Source organism: Purpureocillium lilacinum (assembly GCF_023168085.1).
Source record: "Purpureocillium lilacinum CBS 284.36 DNA, scaffold_4, whole genome shotgun sequence".
NCBI classification, from domain to species: Eukaryota; Fungi; Ascomycota; class Sordariomycetes; order Hypocreales; family Ophiocordycipitaceae; genus Purpureocillium; species Purpureocillium lilacinum.
Window position 1 is genome coordinate 2,502,597 of NW_027072114.1, and position 11,525 is coordinate 2,514,121.

Here is an 11,525-nt window from a genome sequence, read left to right on the forward strand (position 1 = left end):
CGCGATTCGGGTCTGCCCCTGAGCCACCTCCCTGCACCAAAACAGTTCCCCCCCCCTGCGGCACCATTCCTTTTTGTAATTACCACCTACTCTTCTCGGCGAGTCGGTTTCCGTTCTCGTATGTGGCCGCCTTGGTAGAACGCGAAATGGCTTCGGTAGCCAGTCATATTTGAGAGCTTGAATCCGTAAGATGAAGACGAGACCGCATTGAGGATATAGAGTTCACCCAACAGACGTGACGAAGCGGTCACAGAGCGGCGCCTTCTTGATCCAGGGTTCTAGGACATTTACAACGAATGTGTCTTAATTACACAGCTCGGGACCAACATGCACAAGCCGGGTTTTGCAAGGCGGAGGGCCTTTGCTGCAACCACGTTCATGTCTGGTGCCCGGTAAGTAGCAGTAAGTGATTTGCTTGCATGTTTTACAAATGTGGCCATATTCGACTTCATGCACCAAGCATGTCGCGCGATCAACAATGGTGAGCCTGAAGAGCAAGATGTGCGAGTTGACGCGGGCAGGTGGCCCCGGAGCGGATGCAGCCCACTTCTCAGGGTCAAGGCGGCCGTGCATCAAAGTTTGCGGTAAACCCGTGCCACCGCGACAAAGTCGACAAGATCCTCGATGTGTAGTCAATCGATGGTTGCACCAGGCTGGCTCGCGGCACGGGCCGGAGATTAGTTCGAGCATCAATGCCTCCCAGACTCCATGATGTTCCAGGGGAAGTAAGTGCTTGGTAGCCGGATTGAGGCAACGGCTACTTTATCAGGCAAAATACACCATAGCATTCACAGCCCATCATAATGCGACAAAGCGTACGTTCTGGGAATATTCTCTCATGGCCTTGACATGGGTACTCCACTGAGGACCGAAGAAGCACTCATTAACAGGGGAAATGATACGGGCAGTGCTGAGATCTTTTTGAGGTATGCGGGAAACCGCCAGACCACTCGTTCTGGGCCACTGAGGCTTTCGGGCCTCTACCAACACAAAGATAGCTCACGCGCCAACTTTGCACGTAGACGTCGTCGAAGCTCGCCCAAGATATGACGCTAAACAAGAATCCGAGGGCCCTCTGCCAGCTGCCATGGACTGGAGGTGAGTTGCCATTGCTCCGATCCTCGAGGTTGGCTTCGCACCTCAGCGACGCGTCGCGGATCTATTCCACGATGCGGCTTGAGGATATGGCTGATGACAACCCAGTAAACGAGCAGAGAAGTAAGCTGAAAGCATGCATTCGCGTTTGATAAACCTTCTTCTTCCAGACGTTTGTGAAATTGCAGGGCGATTCCGCTTCACGAACACCCACCCAGACACACCTGCACAGACAAGAGTTTCGCATTCGATGGAGATCATGACTGAACCTAGAGATAGTCTCGTGGCCATTTGTTACTAGAGAAGCCATTATATACGAGCTGATTTGGAGGCAACAAGTTCTTCCATTGACCAAGTCGGGGAGCATCGGGAGCATCGGGGAGCACGACCCCTAGGAGGCATACACTCTGCTGTGGCGGCCGTATTGACGTTAATTTTGACATTAAAAGTATACCGTGACCACTGCAAGCATAGATTTAGCGCTTTATTCAGGTACGAGATAATTCATGGAACGTTATAGATCATCTAGTGCCCACGTTGGGCGACGTGCCGTCAGGTCACCAAGCCAAGGTCTGCAGCATCGTGAGCTGGAACCAGTTCCGATGGCGCCGGCTATGCAGGACATTGCAAAAAAAAAAAAAAAAAAAAAAAGAGCAGAGAGAGTAGGATCGAATGGATTTTGTATCATTTGCTAAGTGCTCGCTCCAGTGCAGCCCCGTCCGTCTTCGCGACGCCCAGCCGGTCACCTGGCTTTCGCGCCGTTTCGTTTGGCGGCACAAGTCGACAAACCTTCGTGAACTGGGTTTGTAAAGCCTCGAACTTATGTTCAAGTGCTCTGAAATTAATCTGTAGGCAAGCACGCCGGAATACCAGTTTAAAAGCAGTGCTGTCCTTCTCTTTACCTTCCTTCTTGTTGCACACACAGATTCTCTCGTCAACATCACCCTCTACTGTCAGGCACCGCGACACACATTTTCAAGATGACTACGACACCCGCGTATGGATCAGAGGTAAGCAGGCCAACATCCCGTGCTCGCTATTGCTTGAGTCTGGTACTCAAGGCGAGCCAGTCCTACCGGATCGTGCTGCTGACATTGGCCTTCACCTGCAAGATCATCGAGATGGAGAGCCCCGTTACTCCCATCCCCATCAACTTCGACAGGGGCACAAAGGCCGCAGTTGACTCTGTTCGCCGGAGCTCGGATTCTTTGAACAGCTCCGAATCTCCTTCGGTGCTCTTCAACAAAGGGGACGACTCCGGGTCGGTCTTTGACCCGACGTCCCCATCGTTCAGGTCCCGAAGTGCGGATCTGAGCAACCTGGAGCCGCTCCCCTCCATGTCCGGTCTTCAGGTAGCCTCTGCCGACATCGAGGCAAACACCATTCCCGCCGGCGACGGCTGTAGGCGGTGTCAGAGGTGCCTCAAGGTGTTCCCTCTGAGGCGCGTGGCGGACCACTTGAAGAGCCACCGGATCAACCAGAATGGCTGCGCGGTGGCCCGCAACCGCCGGTGCCGGAAGTGCAAGGCGCTCGAAAAGAGCTGCATCGTCGCCAAGAACCCGGCAAGAAAGGACATCAACACGCTTCGTTGTCTCGCGTGCGTGGAAGACAACGTGTGCTGCTCGATGGTGTCCCGGCGCAACATTGTGGCCAAGCACCGCGGGATTCACCCCGCCTTGAGAAAATAGGAGCGGCGGGTGAGCCGTGTTGTTTGTTTGCACCCTCTGAACTCTCTTGGTGTAAGTGCTGTATAAGTCGTGTCGTGGATTACGTTCGGGGCTAAAGGCGTACAGATTCAGAGTTCACGGTCGCCAAGACCTTATATTGTACAACTGTGTAATAGCTTGAGTTCACGCAGACGACATCAGACGAGATCTGCAGAACAGCTCCGTGACGTGCGGAGAAATGGAGTTGGGCGTTTCGGTCTGGGAATTTATAAAAGGAGCATCTTGGCCATCTGCGAGATCTGCAGAACAGCCGTGTGGCATACCGGAAAGGGGAATCTTAACGCAGGCGAGATCTGCAGAACATACGGCGGACATGCAGGGAACGGAGTCGGGTATTATGTGTGAGGACATGTGAGAGGATGGATTATGGCTACCGACTGCCTACGAGATGCATATTGGCGGCTCGGGTGCGTTACTGTACGGATTGACTTGCGTTATAATCACTCCGATGCGTTGTGATCGACATCGAAATCTCACGAACCTTTGGCATGTCATACGAGGATTCTCCGAACGTCATGGGAGAAGCCACATAGCCTGAGAGTGGTGATTGACATCAATACCTTGCCGCAGACAGCATCGCTATGAGAATCGATGGCTGGCTGTGCAGCATCGGCCGTCTACCATGCCAAAACTAGTGGCAGTCGGAGAGAACCAGGCCATTTATGGGCTGTGCACAAATACGAAGTACAGATACCGCATGCTAACCATTGAATCAAGGTTGCCCGTTGCGCCAGACGAGCAGCGCATTTTACCAGTCAACCTATTGGCATCGTAATAGCAACGGGCTCCCTCCATGGCCACTGGCGACAACGAAAACGCCTTGCGTGGTAACAATAACCCAGTGCGATATGCGGCATACGCACGCAGGTCGGAGATACAAATCCCGACTCTGTCGACGACCCGGCGATACCTCGAGGGGTGCAGTTATCCAGACGCGCAACTCGGACGGCTGCTTTGAGGACGCAAGCATACCTGGCGTGACTCTTCGCCCGCCAGGCAGCAGACGAGGATCACGACAAGGCGGACTCGTGTGCGGCACTACGAGACTATTGGACCTCGCATGAGACAGCTGCGCTCGTTGCCGCTACCTCCGCGAGATCATCCGCGACACGTGAACGGTCATGTTGTGTCCGGCCAATGTTTGCACGTCGCGCTACCTTGTCCTGCCTTGAGATCAAGACGCTACCCTGGTCGTGCCCGTCGGACAGCCGAAGATACCGTGTATGGCGGCGACTCGTAACACACTGCTGCCTGCACAGCCTTCGGGTACGACCTATCGCAGGTCGCCGTTGCGTTGACCACTCTCCTCCAGCGCCACCCGTGAGTCGCGTCACGAATTATACGACGCGTCGTGAAAACCGACGTACGTACGGTCCGGTTCTGCCTTGAACGGCAGAGCTGGCGCGACGGCTGGTATCGTAATGCAGGGATTCTAGGGCGGCGATGGAGGTCGGGAGTTCACGTCGTGACTCATCGTTGTTGAAACAGTCGAGGAACGGGGATCTTGCACGGAGGGTTCGGCGCGGCAGGGACAACGTCAGCGAAGGCGAACTGGCGACCGTGCGGGCAGAGAAAGAAGGCAGAGAGGGAGGATGGCAAGCTCGAGGTGAAGTAAACCACCGTGAACGCGTGTAGTCGCGATGACGCATCGCGGTACTCGTGATCTGTGGCGAATGTCGCCTCCCATCGATAGGTGCATGACGCATGCACCCCGCCGCGCCCAAAATTCCCAGTTCAGGAAAGGAAAGATTCTACGCAAAAAGGGGAGCCAATTACGAGTGCAGTTGGGAAGGGATGGAAGGCGGAAGAAGATGGACGTGCCCAACCAGTTGAACGTCGAGGACGTGTAAGTCGAGGTGACGGGTTGGGAAGCCGTCATGCCGGGTGGAGCAGCTCTGGATTCTGGTGGCGCAAGGCCCGTCCCGACAGGCCGGTACCGTCACGTGCTGTGGGCACCCGCTTGCAGCGCTTCTGACGGTGCGTGCGTCTTTCCACCGGTACGTACCCTTGCACTGTGGCAGAGCCGTGCACCGCCACCGATTTCGCACGTGGCTCGGCACTCGATGTCAAGCCCCAGTCGCACCGCCGTGAAAGTGGGCAGCCGGCGGGGGCCAGCCGATCTCAGACATGGCAACAAAAACAAATAAAAACTTGGAACCAAAACAATAGCCCATCGCCCCTTGCACGCCCCTGACCTGCGCGGGCGGCAAAGTGGGAAAAGCAAAAGCGAAAAGAGACAAGACACCCGTTTTTTGGTCTGTTCTTCGATGTGACGCCTCGCCATCAATCCTGCACGGAGTGCCTGATGTGGCGCCTGTCGATAGATGCCCAATGAGCAAGTGGGCAGGTGGCCCGTCGCCATGCTCGGAATGACGTGCAACCTGCGTGACAGTGCTATCTGTCGGGAAGGGTTAGCCTTGTCATGCCCTCTTGACATCTACAATGCCTTCCGCAAACAAGAGGGGTCATCCATCAAGGATCTGTCATTGTCCAGCTGTGTGACGTGGTTGCAGTAAGGCATCGAATAGCACGTTAGCTGGAACCGGAGGGGTGCACGAGCAGGCAGGCACGACGGGATCCGCTGCGTCAAGATTCCTCCGCCGCGCTTGCTGCAGGCGATTGCAAACACGGGAGCCCGCTGGTCGCTGCATCAGACTCGAGGTGGTGACTCCGAGGTAGACGCGCTCGGCGCACGCCACCCGGCGATGCATGCGCGAGGCAGCCGGACTCATCGGGTATCCTCGCATTCGTAGGGCCAAACTACGGCCTCCTGCGCGGCCCTGTCTCGCCATCTATCGGCTGCAAACCCTTGCGCCACGGCCGGAAGCCTGGGCGGCACCTTGTCGGTTCTGTAGGCGACAGGCACCTTGCTGGCTAATACCTCGCGTCCGAGAGACCAAGGACGATGAAGACTACTCCTGGGCCATTCCGCTGGCTGCCGGCCGGCCATGCGGGTGTCACCGGCGCATCTGCATCCCGTGGCTTTCACTCCAACGGCGTGTGAGGCCAACAGAAACCGGTGCTGCCTATCTCGCAGTCCGTGCTGTGGGACGTTCTCTTGGTTGCCTCGCACGCACCTCACGCAAGGACACAAGCAGTGTCACGGTCTCCCCGGACAGGCGACAGGCAGCGGTGGCACCCGTGCTGGGTGCGCTCATGTTGCCTGACGACAGGAAGGTGTCCAAATTTCCCCTCTGTGCTCCCTGGGGCTGTGTCGACGAGGCCAGACGTCATCCTGCTGCGTCCTGCAATGTACAAATCAGCGGCCACGGGCATCTCCCTGCCGCACGCCCTGGACGGTGTCGGGTCAGGGCTACGTACTGCTCGCATAATTCATGTCCGACATGCTGCGTCAGTTTGGCCGACGGCAGTGCGACCTACCTTGTCCTCGAAGTAGCCGCTTGGTCACCCTCGTTATCGCAGCGCTTTCTGGACGGGACGACAGCGGCGCTTGGCACGATACAGGCCGTTACCGCCTCGAAGAAACACCGAGAGCCAGGCAACGGCCACTCTGCCAAAGTGTCGGTCAGCGTTTCTTCTGGCTGACGGCCATATACAGACCGCTCGCGATCCCTATTTTTGGTGGACTAATGGAGCCCTCCGATGTTTTGACGTCTGCACTGCCGGCGAATGGTTGGGCTGGGCGGGCAGGGGTGCGGCCCCCCCAGAGAGACGTGTCTGCACGCCTCGCCAATCGCGACGGGGGCCGGGTCGCCGTCTCCGGCAGCCATTCGCCAGCGAGGGCACCTTTGGACATCAATACAGCTCAAGGGCATTGTCCGTTGGGAGACGATACATGAGCGCCGTGGTAGGCTGTGAGTCACGGTGCGGGCTTGGAGGTCGCCGCGCCCTGCGAGGACCGACGGACTACGCCTCGCCGTGAGCAGCGCAGCACGGCCGAGGCCGCGCGTGCAACATTTCGTTGTGCTATGCTTCATATGAAATTGCGAAATGAGAGGGCGGGAAAGGCGCAGGTGAAAATTTTTTGCCCATCCCCCAGCCCAGCGCACCCAGGTCCCTGTCAGATCGAGGGGTCAGGGGAGCAAGGTGAGAGGTCCGGGGGAAGAAGGAGGGGAGAATCACACCGGCCACCGAGCTCTTAGCGCATTTTCAATTTTTCCAAGGTTCCCTTTAATAAGACAACGGTGGGCGTGGTGGAGGGCGTGCCAGCTTTCTTCCAGAAAGCAAGGTTCCTAGGTACTTCAAGGGCGGGCAGGGGGAGGGGGTGGCGGCGAGTCTTGTCTGGCCGAGGTTGCGCGCGAACGAGTACGAGGGCTTGGGCTTCGTCCTCTGCCTGGCACGGGCTGCGGCTGGTGCCACTGCCGCGGCCGCGACCTGCTAGAGGTCATTGTGCAGCTTGACAGGGCCGATATGCGGCCATCTCAGCGAGCCAAGGCCTCTTCTCTCTTGAGGATACATGCAGGTCATTGGAAGGCAGGCTCCTCGCCCTGCACCATCGCAGACTCGTGAGGCATCCATTTGATGGCGTCCCAGCACCATCCTGTGAACGAAGTAGGGGAGAGCTGTAAGGGGTCCGGCGCGGTGGCGTCGAATCCGACAACATGGCTGAACCGACGGCCTCTCGTACGCTCACAATTGGCCCATACAGTGCGGTGTTCCTGGCCCATGGGTGCGCCAACATCGCATCGCCAGCGGAGTGGGACTCGACGGCGGGCAGCTCAAGTGGAGGCATGCGGCGCTGGACACTCCCCCGGGCCGCTCCCAGTGGGCCTTCTAGCGCGAGGAGGTCTCCATGGATCCCCTGGCAGAGCCCTGTCTTCACGCCGTGTGTGACTCGCGCAGAGGTGCAAAGGTAGGTTACGGACTGGGAGTCGATCCCTGAACCAAAGCACGCACATGTGCATCCGAACTCGCTGGCCAGCTTCACGCTCGCATTCGGCATGTCTGTGCGTGATGTTGAAAGGTGGATGGCAGACAGGGGTTTTGCCGAATCGCATGTTCTACATTGACCTTCTCGCTCGTCCAGCAGATCACTCTTTCCTCGCGTCGGTTTCCAGCCAAAAAGAGTGACTGGAGAAGGCCTGTCCCAATCTTCGCTCGATCTTGAGGTCCATCAGCGCAACATTTGCTCACACGGCACGCGCATACGCAATCTTCCAAGCCAGATGAGCAACGTCTTGATCAGCCACATCTTGGCCCAGAGGTCGAACAAGGGCTTGCAAGAATGCGACTTGCCTTCGAACCGCCGAACGGAACAAAGTGAGATCTTACGGAGCATACCGATAGCCTGGCGTTGGAGGACGCGACAGACGTAGTGAGACAGGCATACACATTCCAATGGTATGCTGCTTGACGTCGTGATGGAAATTTTCGAGATAAACACGTCGACTTGACGTCAAGATACGCCGCAAATAACATGCATCTCAACGCAGGGACAGCTCCTCTTCCTCATATGGATAATCTAGCAAGAAAGTAGGTCGCGTGCCCCAGTGTCTAGCTGCGCTGGAGGGTCCTCCACGATCTGGGACGCGTGCGTCTCTAGCGCAAGAATCGCGCTGCAGTGCAGCTGTTAGTGGTGGTTTCTGGGGGATCTCACCAGGAATCAACCCCATTCGTCAACGCCTGTTCCAGCACATGAGCCCTCCGAATTCGCCGTCATGCGGTGTCTCAGGGCAGCTTCTTGCTTCAACAGTTGCATTCGTTCAAGTGCCACAGAGTTTTTGAAGATCTGCTGGACTGGGGCTTGTGTGAAATGGTGGCGCGAAAGTCGTCCTTCGACATGACCCAACAGCGGCTAAGCCATCAACAACTCGTGACGCCCACAATCAAAGGTGCGAATAAGGTTGGCCTACTCCACTGCTGCCGTATGCAAGGCAGGTAAACAGTTGAGTTCTCGGAGGCTCAAGTATCTGACTCATATGGGCGGTCACCAAAGCCATCGGTTGATGAGGATAGGAATGGTGGTGGCTCATGCAGGGCAGAAAGCCGACAAGGCCAACACAATGCTGATGCTTGGGCCATGTTCCATGAATAGAGACCATGTGTCCCGACCAGCGAAAGGGGGAACGACGTACGCACGAGCAAGTGCATTGATAGTTCTGCGGCGCCGGACAAGCCCGTCATTGTAAAGGATGCCTATGTATAGAGCATCGTACTGTGCCCGCAAGCCATAGATGCATACACCTCGCACACGGCAGCTTCGATGCGGCAACCAGGATATTCAGAACATGGAAGATGCTCACCCTTTCCCATATCGGCTTTGCAACGGAGCTTGAGTCAGGAGGCGCGTGCCCACGGCGCTACCGTATCGTCGTCGCGATGAGAAATTGTGCGTCCCGACGGGCCTCTCCGTCAATGTGAGCTGCAGCACTTTCGTCTTGCTTGGAGTTGCTCGGTCGGCCAAGACTACCGCGCATCAATATCTTCTGGGAAGCCATTCCTTGGTATGGATCGAATGTACTTAGTACAGCAGGCGCACTGGCCGATCGGACGGTGAATGACTGTCCTCCGAACTTCGGTTCTTGGTGCTTGTCGTATCGGCCAGATTATTGCCAGGGAACTTGTGACAGGGGAACCCTCCAAGGTCGCTGCCTGCCGAGCCCTGACCAGGTTCTTCTCAGCAGGTTGTTTCAGTCGCCCTAGGAAGAAAAAAAGTTTTCCTTCCTCTGACAGGGAATCGCGGGTCAGAGCGTCCAGAGACGAACCAGGCTGAGTGAGTGACGCCGTGTGTTGGCCCCAGGGCCCTGCACGCCACATCGACATGAATGGTACCTACCCGATCTGAAGCTCAAATTTCGAGGAGCGGTGGACAAAACGAGCCGGCAATTGGGAAGCAACAAAACCACAGCGGCGACGCGACATGCACAACACAGGATCCGACACCAGGTCGGTGTACACGGTAGTACTCTACGATTGAGAGGAAAGCAATGACGACGGCCATTGTGACACTCCTCACCCCTCCCTACAGGCTGAAATGGCTTGCTGGCCTTGTCACTGACTTGCATTTTGACCGGACACCAGGATCGCAACCCACAGCCCGGCCCGTCATTTCGCTTGCTGGGATACGGTAAATTGGGGACGGGGAACAGGACTAGGAAGGCACCCGGGACCGCGGGAGGCCTGTTGAGAGGACTGAAGAACAATGCATGAGCAAGAAATTTCGACAAGCACGTCGTTTTGCGTTTCAATCCGGAACACCGCCGACCGCCAGCTGCAAAAGGTGGATGCGCGAATGCAGGGCAGCTGCGACTTTGACAACGGGCGCGACGCAGAGCCACAACCACGGGCAAGAGAGCTGGCCCCGTCCTTCGTATGCAGTTACATGGCGGCCGCCACTGCGCCAGATCAAGATCAGCCGAGCGCAAGCCCGGTGACGACCTTGGCGGCGCCGGGGCCCAAATTCACGATTCATTGGCGGCTCTCACGCTCCATTCAATCGTCAGAGTTGCGATCGCAGCCTCAGAGCGATTGTCAGCACGGCTGGTCCGACTTATCAGCTGCGGCCTCATCGCCCGTCAAGTCTGATTCATTCACGGTCAGCTCGGGCGCAGCACCTGGCCGCGCGCGCGCTTTCTCTCCTGTCTCGCAGCCTGCGGGCCAACGAAACTACGTGAACGCCGTCTCACATTGTCAGCTCGGCGACTGCAGAAGCAACAGCCAGTGACGGACGCAAGTCTCGCCAGAGTCACACACACTGGCGCACCGGCGGCTTGCACCAACAGCCCTGGAGCGCGGCATCGCGGGGGCCGTGTCTTCTGGCACTGTGTAGCTTCCGCCCGAAGCTTCCATAGGTGTGACTAAGGCACACGGCCTTGACGCCCAATAGCGGCACAGGCCACAAACACTGGCGAGAGACGGGCAGACCTGAGCCCGATAGCTGCACGCCCCCTCCAGCCCACAAGCCTGGAAAACGAACAACAGCGCAATCTGGTTCCTCAACCACGGCGAGGTGGCACACCCGGCTCCAACACACCACGAAACGGCCCCCCCCTTGTCGCATGCCTGCCCAGCCTTCTTGGGCTACCCCCCCCCCTGCGGTCTGTTTGCCTTGCTTCCTTCCACGGCCGAGTGTCCATCCCCGGTCTGGAGTGAGGCCCCAGGAGGCAGTCAGCGACCGTCGCCCGTCGCCTCCGCTGCCGCACAGGCTCAAATATATACCTCGACTCACGCCCACACCAGCCTCTCCCCTTCTTTTCTCCCAACCCTTTGGCTTTTGCCAATAAACAAACTCTCACCAACACGCTCTTTAACAAGCTGGAAACACGTCGGTGTCGACGTCGGATCTGTATTCGCTCAACGACACCTGTCTGAATCCGCTGGCCACGAGTGTCCAGCGCCATCCACAGCACAAACACCACAAGCCAGGCTCGCTCGCGACTTGGCTCACGATTTCCTCTGCGGCAGAGGAAATACAATCTCCACAAATCGGTCATGTTTGCAGAAGCAGGAGTCTTTTCTAACCCCTACACTTCCGACCACATACCGAGGTGACGGCCCGTCGCCTCATCCCCACGCGTCTCTTCCCCGGCGCGACACGACGACCTCGACCGAGCAAACATCGAGATCGAAATCAGCACGACCGACCACTCTCGCGACGGAGGCGCTACCGACCTCCCCGCGGACCCCGCACGGCAGTTGTTTCACTGCCCGCCGCAACCGCCACAGAGGAGCAACCCGCAAGTGGTTTAAAAACCAGCAAGACGGCCGGATGTCGACGCGACATCGCAGGATCAATCAAGAACA

The 11,525-nt window shown here is 57.4% G+C and overlaps 1 protein-coding gene across 1 annotated transcript; it reads left to right on the forward strand.

Moving 5' to 3' along the window:
• Positions 1-2,075: 2,075 nt before the first annotated feature.
• Positions 2,076-2,783, forward strand: PLICBS_005942 (uncharacterized protein; the record flags this gene model as incomplete). Its single annotated transcript, XM_065600825.1, has 2 exons — positions 2,076-2,105; positions 2,166-2,783. The coding sequence occupies 2 exons, from the start codon at positions 2,076-2,078 to the stop codon at positions 2,781-2,783; spliced, it is 648 nt and encodes a 215-aa protein (XP_065456897.1).
• Between the last annotated feature and the right edge of the window lie 8,742 nt (positions 2,784-11,525).